Source organism: Onychostruthus taczanowskii, unplaced genomic scaffold, assembly GCF_017590055.1.
Source record: "Onychostruthus taczanowskii isolate IOZ18803 unplaced genomic scaffold, ASM1759005v1 scaffold21, whole genome shotgun sequence".
NCBI lineage: Eukaryota > Metazoa > Chordata > Aves > Passeriformes > Passeridae > Onychostruthus > Onychostruthus taczanowskii.
The window spans coordinates 5,633,975-5,648,846 of NW_024499351.1; the positions used below are offsets into that span (position 1 = coordinate 5,633,975).

Genomic DNA, 14,872 nt, shown 5'->3' on the forward strand with positions numbered 1-14,872 from the left:
GACCATGTTAAAAAACCCATAAAGAATGGAAAATGCCAAACAGGGATTTTCCTGATTGGATTGCCTATATTGTTATACCGGTATTTGTCATGGGCCAGTGCAAGGGTGGGTGATTGTGCAGTGATGAGGAGTGTAGGTTGGTTTGACTTGTGCTGCCTTACATGAGCTTCCACTGTACAAAATTTCAGGGCATGGTGTGGCAGCACAGTTAGGAACGTAAGAACCTTTAGGGCTGATGTTGAATTGTAGGAATTGTAGGAAAGAGGCAAGTGCACAGGGGCTTTCTGGGGTGTCGCAGCCTCCAGTGTTTTGTAGCTCAGGGACTTCATGAGCCAGTGGGTGTTTATATTTAATGATGTTTAATTGTATACTCTGGGAAGTTTCTATGCAAACTTTGGGTATCAGCCAGCACCTTACTCAGCTGATCTCATGTCTGCTGCTGCTGAAAAGGAAATCTTGCACGTGCAGTCTCCTGCATCTGCTGTGGTGCTTGTCTGCCCTGTTTTGCCATGTTTTAGAAACTCTTTCTGTCTCTCTTCAGCCTTAAGTAATCCAGTGAAGAGAGAAGAAATGACTGGGGAGGGGGAAGAGGGAGAAGGTGAAGACAGTTCAGAGCCAAAGGAGTTGGAACTGACTGTGCTTGGCTTCAGCAGGCAGAATGGCTTTGTTGTGACACTCAGCTGTGCCCTGCAGCTTTGGCAGACAACAGTAACACTCTTAAGAGTGTCACAAGCATGTTCCAACTCTCAGTGTTTTACAGTTTGGACATTTCTTTAATGAAGCCCTTAAATGTTGTAAATTTTTGCTTGATTGTTGTGTGTAACCATCCAGGGAGCTGAACACCACACAGCCACTTGCTTACTCCCTGCCCCCATGTGGGAAAGGGGAGAGAATTGGGGGAGGGAGGAGGAGGAATTTGGGGTTGAGGTAGAGTTTAATAGGACAGAAAAGAAAGGCTCAAAAATAATGATAGTGATGATGGTGATAAAAGAATAAGAGTGTATTAAACAAATTATTCACGAGGGAGTTGTTCACCACAGTCCAGTTCCTTAGCAGCAGTCCCCAGCCATCTTTGCTCCTAGTTTCTGTACTGAGCATAACATCAAATGGTATGGAATATCCCTTTGGCTAGTTTGAGTCAGCTGTCCTGCTGTGTCTCTTCCCAGCTCTTTGTGTCCGCCAGTCTCCTTGCTGGCAGGGTGGTGAGAAGCCAGAGTCCTTGATGTAGTGTAAACACTGCTTAGCAACAACTAAAACATCCGTGTGTTATCAACATTATTCTCCTCCTAAACCCAAAGCACAGCTACTGGGAAGAAAATTAGCTCTGTTCCAGCTGAAATCCAGACATTGTTTATTTGAAACATCCTTAAACCTGTCTTGTCCCTTTGGTTCCCAAAGAAAAAAAAAAAAGTCTTTTCCTTTTGAAAACTGCCTTTCCTGGTCTTTGTTGAAACAGTCAATCTGTGCATTTGTCTGCTTCTTCTCTTGTCTCTCTTCCCCTGGACTGGCTTTCTCTTTATAACCAAATTGCCATAATCCCTACAATTTTATAAAACTCTTATCAGTGTAGCTTTGATTTATCAATGTGCTTTAGGATTTGGGTTTTTTTGCTGTTTCTGGGAGATGGAGTGGGAGTTGCATAGTCTCTTGCCTGTTTTTAGGTTTGTGAATCTGAGTGTCCTTCTAATGACTCAGATCTTGGCACGTGTATGGCATGAGGTTCTCTGCTGTGTCCTTCCCTTTTCCTGTCTGTGACATTCCAGTCCTAGGATTTACCTTATTAGTAGGGACAGCCTAGATACTGTGTCCCCATTCAGGTGCATTAGTAGCCCTTAGTTTCCTCAAGGTGTGTTGCTAGCCATCCTCTTGAAAAAAGACCCAGTGGACACCAGAACTCGAAATCAGGACATGTGCAGATTCTGAGGAGGGAGCTGTTACTCAGGATTCTTACCAAAAGCACTTTAATATGCTCACTCCCGGGATTCACTACTTTGTTGTTTGCTCTGACGAAGCAGCAATAAAATAGCTTTGTTAGTAATTTTAACAGCCATTTGTCTGAGATTAAGACATTAATACTGGCAAAAATTGCCTGTGCTTTAAAGCTAAACCTGCTGATTTTAACCTTAACTACTTGCTCCATATGTCAGAAAACTTAATTTTATTTGAGAGTTGCTTATGTTGAAGCTTGCTGCTTGAAAAGCTGAGTGTGGCCTTAAATGTAGGTGTGAGAAGATACTTTTTTATATTATTGTATGAGACTAATAGGTGTGTGGGCACAATAGGTTGTTTGTGCATTTTAATATATTCATGCATTTTTAAACTAGATTTGAAGTGGTAAAGGGACAAAATCAGGCTTACTAGTGGTAAGTCTCTGTTACCTTTCCAACATGGAGAAGTTTTATTCAATATGAAGCATGAGGAATTAGGAACATAACTAAATTTCTGGAATGATGGCTTTGAGTGACTAAAGAAACATACCTTGCCATCACGATCTCCCAGAGAGTATAATATGAGGGAGTGATATATTTCAAATTAGGGCAGTTGGAATCATTGAAAGTATGTCAGTGCTGAAGGCAGCCTGCAGAGCAAATAACTTACAAGGCAGATTGCTGTTGCTAATGACTTGCGCTACAATGAACTTGTTTTAAAACTCAGGGACAAGTTTTGTTGGACGCTTTCAGCTTTCACATTGATTTTGTGCTGTTTGTTGTGTTCTTTAAACAAGAGGTGTTGAATAACTGAGGCTGGACATGTAGAATCAAGACTTTCTTTCTTTGACAGTATAGTTGGGCAAATGTACTAAAGCAAGTTTGTAAAAATACCCTTTTTTAAGGTGATGTTGGTGCAGTCATTCATGAAGGGAGAATTTCATGGGTATTTAATTTGAATAAACTTGGCCAAAATAAATTAACCTGGATTAAAATGTTAGTACTGTAGATAAGTTGTCCCAGTCCAGCAGTAATTTCATTAGTCATCTGTTGAAATTACACAGTTCTGAGCACTGAAAATGTTTGACTTCCTTCAAGAAGGCCACTTATGTGGAATAAATCAGCACTTTTTAATGATTTTTGTTGTTGTTGTTGTTGAACAAGCTGAATTTGAAGATTAGAGGCAACTGTCACATGTTTACCAAAGTACTTTACTAAAGGAAAAGTTAATGGCTGAAGTCAACTAGAGTTGTGGTTTTTTCCCAGGTATTTTCACGGGAGCTGTGCATGGGTAGATGGCTGAAACAGAACAGCTCTAGTTGTAGCTCTAGTTATTGTAAGAGGGATCACAGAATCACAGAACATGCAGGGTTGGAAAGAACCCACAAGGATCATCAAGTCCAGCTCCTGGCCCTGCACAGCACCATGCCCAGGAATCACACCAGGTGCCCCAGAGCATTGTCCAAATGCTTCTTGGACTCTGTCAGGCTGGTGCTGTGACCACTGCCCTGGGGAGCCTGTTCCAGTACTAAACCCTTTGGGATGAAAAACCTTTTCCTAATACCCAATTTAAACCTCCCCTGACACAGCTTCAGTCCATTCCTTCACGTCCTGTCCCTGCTTACCACGGAGCAGAGATCAGAGCCTGCCCCTCCTGTTCCCCTCACAAGGAAGCTGTAACTGCAGCGAGGTCTGCCCTCAGTCTCCTCCGGGCTGAACAGAACAAGTGACCTCAGCCATTCCCTTTACAGCTTCTCCTCAAGGCCCTCCACCATCCTCGTGGTCCTCCTTTGGACACTCTCTAATAATTTAATGTCTTTTTACATTGTGTCACCCAAAGCTGCCCCCAGCACTCGAGGTGAGGTTGCCCCAGAGCAGAGCAGGACAATCCCCTCCCTTACCCAGCTGTTGATGCTGTGCCTGATGCCCCCAGGACAGGGTTGGCCCTCCTGGCTGCCAGGGCACTGCTGGCTCAGGTTCAACTTGCCAGGGACCAGGACCCCCAAGTCCCTTTCTGTGGCACTGCTCTCCAGCATTTCATTGCCCAGTGCACAGGGCAGCTTCCAAGGGGAGGCCTAATGTATTCCCCCCTCACAAGAACAGCCTTGCCAGCATACTGCACTGGGGAGTTTCCTTTGTCTAATTAGTTCTGTCATTAGCCTTCCTTCTACTGCTAGAACAGATGGGTGCATAAAATAGTGTGAGGTGATTTCGTTTATTTTTATATGCTTTTAAGGAGTCATACTCACATGTGTCTAAAAGAGCGCTTTCAAATTTTAAAACTGCATTGGCACAGTGAAAGAAGAAGAACGTGCCCCAGGGAAGAGTTCAGACATCTGTTGTGCTTTTGTGGTTATACCTGTGCTACAGAACACATTATCTCACAGTGTCATTTCTTGGTTTCACTGGGCCAGGTGCAACTTCTCTCCTGCCTCTTGTGTAACTCATGCTCCTTTTAAAGTGTGTAAAGTATTAGAAAATAGGTATGGTGTAATAATAATTTTGGCTAGCTTTTTGAACTATAATTTCTGCACTTTAAAGTCTGCAGGAGGGCCATTACTTTGTCCCTTCTGACACTGTGTTCTGGAAGCCTTGTGCACTCTATGCAGAGTACACTTAGTTTAGTTTATGGTAGTTCTTCTGACAGTGAACACTTCTCTTTTGCGGGGTGGGGGTGGTGGTGATAAGGCTGCTGTTGGCCTCCTTGTGCAGGAAAGTGGTAAAAGGAGAGCCTGTGTCTCTGTGCCGAGTTTGGGGAGCTGGAAGAGGAGGCTGGGTTCTGTGTTGCTGCTGTCATGTAATGGGGACCCATGTACAACATGGCTTGAAACTGGAATTATTGCAGCTGGTTCTCAGGGGAGCAGTGGATTTGGAGTCCTGATCTGAGCCCATCACTGAAATTATGAAATTCTCAAATGCTCAAGAGGGAGCGCTATTACTGCAAACATTAAATCATTTGATAGAGATGGTTCCCACATTCTTAGAAATGGAACTCTGTCATCCTCTGTTCTGCTTCCGTGTAACAGTTGCTGGTGAAGCTGTGTGATGTGCACTTGCCTTCCAGTCTTACAAGTTTTTAGATAGCTTAATTATTTAAGGTATTTTCCTTCTCAAGGAAGGAGATCAGATGAAGAAAATGAGCTGAGATGAGAAATTAGGTCAAGTCTCTTCCTGTGGCAGCCAAATGAATGGGAGTGACTAAAAAAATAGAATGAAATATTTTCTCTTGATGGTACCTTCTACCAATAAGTAATTTCTAGCCAAATGCCATGTCCTGGAATCCATCTGCAGAGCTTTTTGATGGGCTAGCTTATAATAATATCATGGTCAGAAACTGGACTGTAATTACTCCGATGTTTCTTTGAAGGAAATGTCACTGTTTTTTTAAGAAATGCTGAAGCAACAGTTTCTTTATGAACACAACACACACATGTGCCATTTTATTGATTAAATAACCAATTGAAATGTAAGACAGCTCACCAGGGTAGGCTGGCTTGGAAGACAAGAAAGGAGCACACGGAATCAGTTCTCCTGCCCTTGGGGATGTCAGTCTGAGATGATCATAGAGTTAAATTCTGGAGTAGGATTAATTTACAGAGCATGCTGAATACTTGATAAATCACAGACTTCCTGTCAAGTGTCTGGGCCAGTCACTTCAGTGTCTGTCACACCTGTGAGACAGGAAGAGTGCCTTGTTTGTTTTTTCCTACTCCAGAAGTATGCTTTGAAAAGGAACTCGCTACACTAATTCACTACTCGCTACCCTCTCATAAACAGAACTGAACACAAATTAAGTATTCTTATTGCTGCTGTTGTTTCTAGTGTTTAAGGTTTCTTCAGTTGGTAAACCATGTGTGCATAGCATCAGTATGTTGTGCTACAGTGGCTCTGTGACTCTGCTTTTTGTTTTCCTCTTTCTCTTTATTTTTTTCCCCTCCATGTTGAGCTATATAGTTTCAATATAGTTTCAAGGTATCTTAATGGAACTTGAGCTGCCACTGCCAGGATCTGATTGAATTAAGAATTTTGATTGATACAGCTCAGGTCATTTGCATGGATTCCCCCATGTTTGAAGGAATTTGGCTTCTCTTTTGGGTTTCAGTGTTTGGGTAGGAGAGAGCAACACACACTCATATGTATTTAATTCTAGAAGTTTTCCATGCAGATACCTGAGATTAGATTTGACTGTTCTGTCATATGAGAAGAAAACTTATTTTTCTTTGTTTTGCTTTTACACTGGTGTTAAAACCGGGTCTGGTCAATATAAATGGATATCTTTGTATCTAACAATGCAAGTCTCATACCCACTGTCCACTCTTAAGTGGTTTAACTCTGTTTGACTTGCTTTGATTCTGTCTTGCAGAGTTCCAAAGTGCTTGCAAAGAAGGAGCTCTCCTACATGCCCGTCATTGGCTGGATGTGGTATTTCCTAGAGATCGTCTTCTGCAAGCGCAAGTGGGAGGAAGATCGGAAAACTGTTGTACAGAAGTTGCTCAATCTCCGGGACTACCCTGAAAACTTTTGGGTGAGAGATGCTTAACAAATGGAGTGTGAGGTGGCAGGAATGAGAGGCACAGGCAATATGTGATGCTTACCAGGTTGTTCCTGAGACTTTTCATTCACTAGCTTCCTAGGGACTATAAGGAGACTACTCCCCACTGAATTCTCTCTGGAGTTTCCCATGTATTGTGTTGTCTGTTTCTTTCTCTGTAGTATGGAGCCCTGCAGATACTACTGCAAAAATACCTGCACTGTGATCCACTCAGTAAATTTTGTGGTTCTCTAATTACAGGTGCTGGATAGGGGTAGGTGCAGGGGTCCATGGCTGTGTAACAGATGCATGTGACAATGTTGTATTGAAGTACATCAGCTATATTTGTTACCTAAGCTCTCCTTTCACCTTAGATTGCAGAGTTAATATACTAAAGTTTTCTCCTTCCCTGTGATTCTGCCATTCCTTTGAAGGTGTTTGGTCAGACATGACGCAGTAGAAGTGGAAGCCACCTGGTCAGAGAAGTGGTGTTATGTAGCCATTGTCTCTGCTTCAGGGAGAGGATTGGTGTCGCTTTTCAGTAACAAGAAAGTCTTGCTTTTTGCATCACCATAATTTTTAAGTATTCACCATGCCTGGAATTTTTCTGAGAATGAAAAGCCATTGAATTTTTTCTCTTCTCAGAAATCATAAAAATTGCAGTTCTTCTGAGCTAGTGATGGCAAGAGTGCCATTTAGTTAAAGAAATGGAATCTTAAGCAGCATCCCCGGGGCCTACAGAAACAATTGCTGTTGCCTCATGAAGATATATATGCTGTATTTCTCATGCTCTGAAACAAATTTCTTTTGTTAATTGTCATTGATTTAAATGAGTGCTAAGCAATCAAAACTAATCTCTGTGCTTTAATGTTTAAGTGACTTCCAGGCAGGAAGCTGTCTAGCAAAGGGGTGATTCTGGGATTTTAGTTTCAGTTTCTCTCCAGAGATTTGCCTGTGCTGTGTGACTTGTAGGCAGCTCGACTCTAATCAGTAAGCACAAGCCACCACCCTCCTGTAGATACTCCTGTAGAGGGATTGCTAACAAGGAGCTATACCTATGTAAGGGAGATAATTGTTAATGTACACCTGGCATTATTGCAGTGTGGAGTTTTGATTTGCTTTTGTATGACGACATAATGTCAAAAGGCACAAGAGTAGCACCTTGGAAAGTAGAGAAGACAAAGCATGCTAAGTGAACTAGAGAGACTTTCTCATCAGTTTCTCTGTGAGTCATCAATCTGAATAATATTATGCATGCAATACACGAGTAAAAGCGCTCTTGGATGAGCTGGAACTGAAGCTGGCTGCTTGGCTCGTTTCTTCAATATCTCTGTCTTTTTTGGCTACGTTTTTGCTGTGGGTTATGAGGACTTACTTTGTGTCATTTGGCAATGCTCTCTGATGTGTTAGTTTGCATTCATGCTTGGCAGAAAGCAGATGAGCAAGTGGTAAATCTCCAGAGATCTGTGTGCTCTCCCCTGCCTGCCAGTCGCAAGATGGTAATTATTGATGTCTGAGCACTTCCACTGTATAGTTCATAAGAGCATGAGCCTTTCAGTTGTCCTGCATGTGCTGCCTTACCCCTGTTAACAGCTGTCTCATTGGCATCAGAGTTACTGCCTGAGGTTTTCCATGGACCTCAAGTGCCATAGGGAAAGCAAGCAGGTTGGAGTGAGGGCAAACAAGCTGGACACTGAAGCATTTCCTAGAAATGTGTTTGATTTAGAGACTTAGCAAGTTTTAGATGCCATGATATTTGAACACTTGATCATCAGAGAGAGATTGGCAACAGGAGTATGTTTTGAGTGTTTTGTAACAGCTTATGGAGATGGAGTGACTCAGAGAAAACAAGTCATTCTGATGGCAAGTAGCAGAGCAGATGTCAAAGCCTAAAGGCCGAGATTCAGACTGGATGGCAAGTTGGATGAGTGTTTGGATTTGGGGTTTTGGGGTTGTTTTTGTGGTTTGTTGGGATTTTCTACCTCAGTCAAATAAATTACATAAATGTGTATGTGGCTACACCTGTCCCAGCTAGCACTGTTAATCTGGGTTGTGCTGGTGGGAATTTGAGAGAGCTCTGCTCAGTCAGCACAAGACCTGAGCTTCTGTCTAACTGTAATACTGTCTTGGTTTTAGTTCCTGATTCACTGTGAGGGCACCAGGTTCACCGAACAGAAGCACCAGATCAGCATGAAGGTAGCTGAAGCCAAAGGCTTGCCCAAGCTCAAGTACCACCTCCTGCCACGAACGAAAGGATTTGCTGTCACCGTGCAGTGTTTGAGAAATGTAGGTAAGGAAAGTCACAGGGGACAATGCTAAATGGTTATTTCCTCTAACTGCTGACAGTTTGCCATGCTTTTCTTTTCCTTGTAGCATGTGTCCTAGCAGAAAAATCCTGGGATGCTTTCAGAAGCATCTGGGTTTTTCATTAGACTCTGGTTTTAATAACAGAGTCCTGAATCAGTTTGTGGGGTTGGTTTTGGTTGAGGTTTTTTTGTTTTGTTTTTATGTGGGGGTTTTTTGTTTGGTGGTTTGTTTTTGGTTTTTTTGGGGGGTTTTAATTTATTATTGTTATGTTTTGTTAAGTGTGACTCAGTGTTGAGGAATCTCAGTTGCATATTTTGTATCAATTGGTGCATATTCGGTTGCATATTTTGTACCTGTTGCCAAAGAATAGTATTTCTTAGTATTTGCCAAGCAATTCTATTCTAAATGAAGCAAATGCATCAGTAGAGTCTGAGGCAGTGTGTCTTAAAATAATTTCTTGTGGTAAATGACTACCTCAAATAATGCAATTTTAAAATCAAAAAATATTCTACTTTAAATTTCTGTATAGATTTGCTCTTTAGAGTTTCTTAATTGAGCTGAGGAAGGGGAGTAGGCCTCGACTGAAGATATATGTAGGTGAAATTGATAAACAGTTTCTACATTATAGAACATGAGTTTTTCTTTATTACTACTGTTTTGAGCTCCCCATTTATTTCTGGTTACTTGCATTTGCCAACATTAAAGTGACATCATTTTGCACATGTGGCCTTGGAAGTGATAGTCTCTGACTAATACTATCTATAAAATTCTTTGTCTAATACTACTGTCAGTCTTCTGCTGTGTACTTCACGGGCAAAGGAAAGATGGTGCTAAGAAGCTGTAGTGTTACAGGGTCTTTGGGATCTGGTAGATTTGTGTGTTAGATGTCTGATGTGTGAGAAAGAAAAAAGTGGTTTCTGGTTTAGAAGAAAATGTACCCGCTTGAATGAAGTTAATGTCAAAACTTCTTTTGTCCTTGAAGATGTGTTTTCACGTGGCATATCTGGGATAGCTGCTGTAAGAAAAGCTTCCCAGTCAGCTGGCTTGCTATGTCTTGTATTTCTTCTAAATACCCTCTGGCAAGCCAGGTAGATCATACCACTGTTGTAGCTTCCCAGGCACCCATAACTTTCCACCCCAAAGATGGATAGCAGAGTTTGGATCCTTTCTGGTCCATGAAGAAGAGGTCAGTTACATGAAGCATCCAGCAACCCCCTGAAGGCACAGTTTAGCCTTGCCTTTGGAATAAGGATGACTGTTCTGCTGAGGGCAGAACAGGGGGTAGTAGACTTGAGGCACAGAAGAAGGGTTGAGTAAAAACTGTGTGGCCTCTAATGCCCTGAGCTGGGAGTCAGGAACAGGTTATTTTGGTGGTGATTTTGTTCTTTTCACTGCTGTGTGTAATGCAAGCAAAATATGGCAGGATTGTGGGCAAGCAGCTGATTGTGGGAAAACATTCCAAAAGGAAACAACTTTAGGAAATCCAAGTAACATAAAAAGTTTTGGACATTCATGCCACACACTACCATAATACTTACTAGTACCCTAAATATTTGAAACACTTTCAGAAAAAGGAGACTGAGGTTGCTAGATTACTTATTTATTATGGCAAGTAGAGTATGTGTCACTGCCTCAATCCAGAATCTTTAACTTGCTGGACGGAGCAGTGTAAGGCCAGGAAGAAGGCACTATTTCCCTGTGAGGGTTCGAGGAGAAGCAGAGTCATAACATCTCATACACAGTTTCAGCAAAAACTTGAGCTTAAAAGCCCAACCAACAAACCTGTGAAAGTTTGATGACCCCAGACTGGTGTTGCAGGTTGTTCTAGGTTTGTTGCTTTACTTGCCTTGTTATTTTTTGCAATGAGAGGGAGATAGAAAGGTTACTGCTTGGGTTGCTCTATATTTCTCTCCTCTAGAGACAAGGGGTTAATGTAAAGAGCATCTGAAAACAATGTCTTATTTTTTAGAACTCCTTGTAGCATTATTATGTACAGATAATAAGTCCATGCAGATTTTTTGAATAGAGAACGTGGTGACAGTCTCTCTTGACAGTCCATGATCTGGAAATGTAATACTATCTAGAAATTAGGTCATACCCCTGTGCATTTCTAAAAGTGACCTACTGGTGCTGAGCTGCCTGGGCCCATTTTGGGCTTTGGCATTTAGGCTGATGCACTTTCTGTTCTCCCACAAGGGTGGTGGTCCTGGCTGGAGTGCCTGGCTAAGGGATGTAGCTGCAGCACGACATGCCAGTGGGGCCAAGTCACAGGTTTGGGACCGTTCACAGCTGGGTGTGACAGAGCTCCTGTCCCATTTTTTTCCCCCTTTCTGACAAGGGTGTGATTCAGCTTGTCAGAGGTTTAGTACTGTGAGATGGGTAGATGCTGGTTTCTCTGGCTGTAGATGTAATTCACCCATGGCAGCAGAGATCACAGGTTGGTCCTCTTCAAAACTTTGTATCAAGTCTTAGTGGTACCTGCTGCAGTCACTCTGGAAAGAGTTCAGAAGTAGTTCTGCAGTAGCTGGAAATAGACATTGGTGACATCAGTCTGGCAAGCCCACCTGTTGTGAAAAACTTAGTTTTGGAAGGAGTTTATTTAATGTGTGATATATTGGAGTCTGCTTCCATGCCAGTGATGTGATATCTGTCAGCATAAACAGATGTATTTGGATAAAAATAACTTTCATGCAAAATAACAAGAACCTTCCCTCCTAACTAATTTCTTTCATAAGTGATAATGGAATTGCTTTTTCCTTCAGAACTTGCTTTCAGAAGTTCAGATTCTTAAAGAAATGCTCTTAATATTTTCTAAACTTGTTCTGATACTTTTGTTGGTGTCCACTCCTACATGGTGTCCATTCCTACATGTCCATGTCCTAGTATGGTTTTACAGATGCAGTCCCCAGAAACTTAATTTCTAGGAGATGTTCACTTTCTTAATAAATTACTGTTTGCTGCCTCTACTGTTCATAGCAGCAAATGAAAATACAGATCTGTTTCTAAGACATTCATCCATTACTTACAGTAAAAGATGTCTGGCTGTATATCAGGCAGTTCCTTTCAGCTGCTTTTATTTAGTAAAGACTTGTGCTTAAAAATGTACTTCACGATGGATTGTAGATAAGACCGAGTCTTGTTGTGTACCTTTTCCTCCAGTTGTGCATGCTGGGAACTGCTGTCCCAGAGGGACTGCATGAGAGTTCCAGGGTGATATTCTCATGGAGTTTTGGGGTATGACAGTGTTTGGGTGTATTGCAATGACTTTTTGTCCCCCATCAGCTGTATATTAGTCCTGGATTTTTTTTTTTCAAGTGGGTTTCTGTTCTTCATCCAGAGCAAGTAACAAAGTTTGAGAGTATGAGTGGTTTTTGTTCAAGGTGGCCCAATTAATGAAATGTTAAAGGATTGTGTCAAGGTGGTGTCACATCAGCAGTACAGTGAATGCCACTGCACCTTTCCCTCCCTTTTCCAGTCTTCAGATCATTTTGTGCTCGTATGACGATGCATGTAGCTATACTCATTGCCTGTAGGTTGATTTGTCAGTGGATCATCCTGGTATAATCCACCATGGCCACAAAATAGTGTGTGAAATTCAAGAGGACAGTCAAAGTAAGAAAAATCCTCTCTAAGTATGTAATCTGAAGGGGTTTCTTTAGGTTGAAGTTAAGAAATTAAATCTTAAGTACTTAGCTCTCTGTCAGAATGCTACAGATGAACCCCAAAGTTAATGATATGGCAAAAAAGCTGGGCAGAGATTAGAAAACAAAAACAACAAAAAAAACCCTAATTTTTTTTAACAGAAAGAAAAAGCTTTAAAATACTTGTGTTTTGTTTTTAATGAAAAAGAGATTCTGAGATGTAACTCCTTTGAAAAAATATTTCACAATTGAAGGCAAACTTTTCAAATGCTGCTTGTATTAGCCTGAGAGTGAGACAGTTGCAAACTTTTCAAGATACTATGGAGGTTTTTTTTTCACTTGTTTTAGAATGTGAATTTTCTGGTCTCTTCAGCTTTTGGGTGATAAAGTAATGAGATGTCCAAATCTAATTATGCAATTACATAATCCATGTTTTTGATAACCTGTCTCAGTGTGTCACGCAGCATGCTAGTGCTTCTTTGACTGTGGATGCTTTCTGGCAAATTTTAATTTCATGCTGCCTTGTTCTTGGACACTTTAATTTTTATTCTTTTCCTGCACTCTCAGAATGAGAAAGCTAAAATCTTTAGTTATCTTCAGTTATATCTGGATAGCAGAGGTCTGTTTACTCCTGCACATTGCTCTCATTGTCTTGGGCTTGGCACTGCTTTGCACCAAAAGATTTCAATGTGTTACTACAAGGTACTAGACTGATTATTAAACTGCAGACCAGTTGGAAACTGAAATAGCTTTTTTTCTTCCCCTGGAGAAAAGGAAAGCTCTGTGTAAGACTTCCAGCACATAAAGATGTTACTGTCCATCTCCACAGAAGTTTTTTTCAAAAGAGAACTGTCTTCCAATATGTCTCAACAAAAACCCAATTCATAGAAAAACTCAAATGTAGATGCCTTACAGAGATGGAAGAAAAAGTGTTGTGTGTGTCATACTTCACTTTATTGCATCCCTATTGTTGTTAGAATAATCTCATGCTATTAAAGAATAAACTAAGAAGCTTACACTGTGTAAACCCAACTGAGCTCTTGTTTTCCTTCAATTACAATGGATTAGTAAATTAGAGTAGATTAGTAAAATCCTTCTACACTAAGCTTAAAAGTGGAGGCAGATAATTGATTTTTAAAAAAGTAATTTCATACTTTTATTTTACAGGGAGAGTAGTGTGCTTGAAGGAGATTTTGTCTTGTTTTTAGTTTTGAGTTTGGGCTAAGAACCCAACTGTAGTAGGAAAAGAATGGAGTTGTTAGTGAGGGGTCATTTTGCACTGACAGGGGCTTGGCCTTTGTTTTCAGGATTTACTTTCAGCACTGAAGCCAGGCTTCACTGTGAATTCAGTTTTGCAGTAACAAATGATGTGGTGAGTGTCTGGGAGCTGAATGCTGAGACCAAACCATAGTTATCTCTCATAGCTAGAGAGGTTTCAAAACCAAGAGCAAATCTGTCCTGTTTCTTAGGTGGGTCAAAAGGTTTCACAATAAAGGTTCACCACATGCATTCTTATTAATTATTGCAAAACTCTAGAGCAGAAAGCCTGAAATACAACAAGCTACACATGAAAATGCTTCTTAGTCACATTTGTGACAAAAAAATAGGAAAGTTTTTTTGCTGTCTTTGTGTTTAGAGTTCATACCATGATGCACAACTGATTCAGTGTCGGGAAAATGAATCATTCTCTGGTAATTTTGTGACATCAGGAAAACAGTGCATCTAAGGGTGTGTTCAGATAAACTTTTTTGCAGCACTTCATGTGGTTCTAAACAGTGAATACTTTTTCTGTAGCAACTGCTTGTTACTGCTCTTTTAGTTTATCTGCCATCAGCCTTTGCAAATGGTTTTACTGTTTCTACCCAGTCCTGAGCTGCACAGTTTTCTCCGTGCTGGACGTTTGGCTGCAGTTTTGTTCAGCAGAACTGCCATGTTCTGTTCCTCACATCTGCATTTCTTCATAGCAGCAGCCAGTTCACACAAGATGTGGTGTGTCCTTCTCTCTCTGTCTTTGCCTGAGTTGCCAAACAATGGCCATGAACCTGGGGCCATTTGTGGCTGCATTAAGCCCTCCTGCTGCAGGAGGTCTCTCACACACAAACTTTACCTGTTCTTAGTCAAAGGGTATATTTTGTTCATTGTTTATAAAATGTGTATCTGCCTAGTTGTTTCCTCAGATTTAGGGGGCAGTTGTTGACTCCCAGTGAGCTGAAAAAGGTAACAGTTCTGCAACCCTTTGACTCTTAGGAAGTCCTAGGTGTATGCTGTCAGAAGCTGTCATACTGCACCTGATGAGGAAGGAGGCAAGGGTGGATGGAGAGCAAACCTTTCCATTCTGCTGATGAGGTTCCTGAAAGAGTCACTGGTTATTTGGCTTCTGAAAACCTGCATGTTGAATATTCCATTGTCATTTTTACCTTGGTGACAGCTCAAACTGTGGTGCTATTGCTGATGACTTACTTAAA

The 14,872-nt window shown here is 41.3% G+C and overlaps 1 protein-coding gene across 1 annotated transcript in view; it reads left to right on the forward strand.

Moving 5' to 3' along the window:
- Positions 1–14,872, forward strand: part of AGPAT4 (1-acylglycerol-3-phosphate O-acyltransferase 4) — a 73,506-nt gene that overhangs the window by 41,481 nt on the left and 17,153 nt on the right. Inside the window, exons 4-5 of the mRNA XM_041404478.1 lie at positions 6,292–6,453; positions 8,596–8,749. Of these exons, the coding sequence (XP_041260412.1) occupies positions 6,292–6,453; positions 8,596–8,749 (316 nt within the window). The remainder of the gene's footprint in view (positions 1–6,291; positions 6,454–8,595; positions 8,750–14,872) is intronic.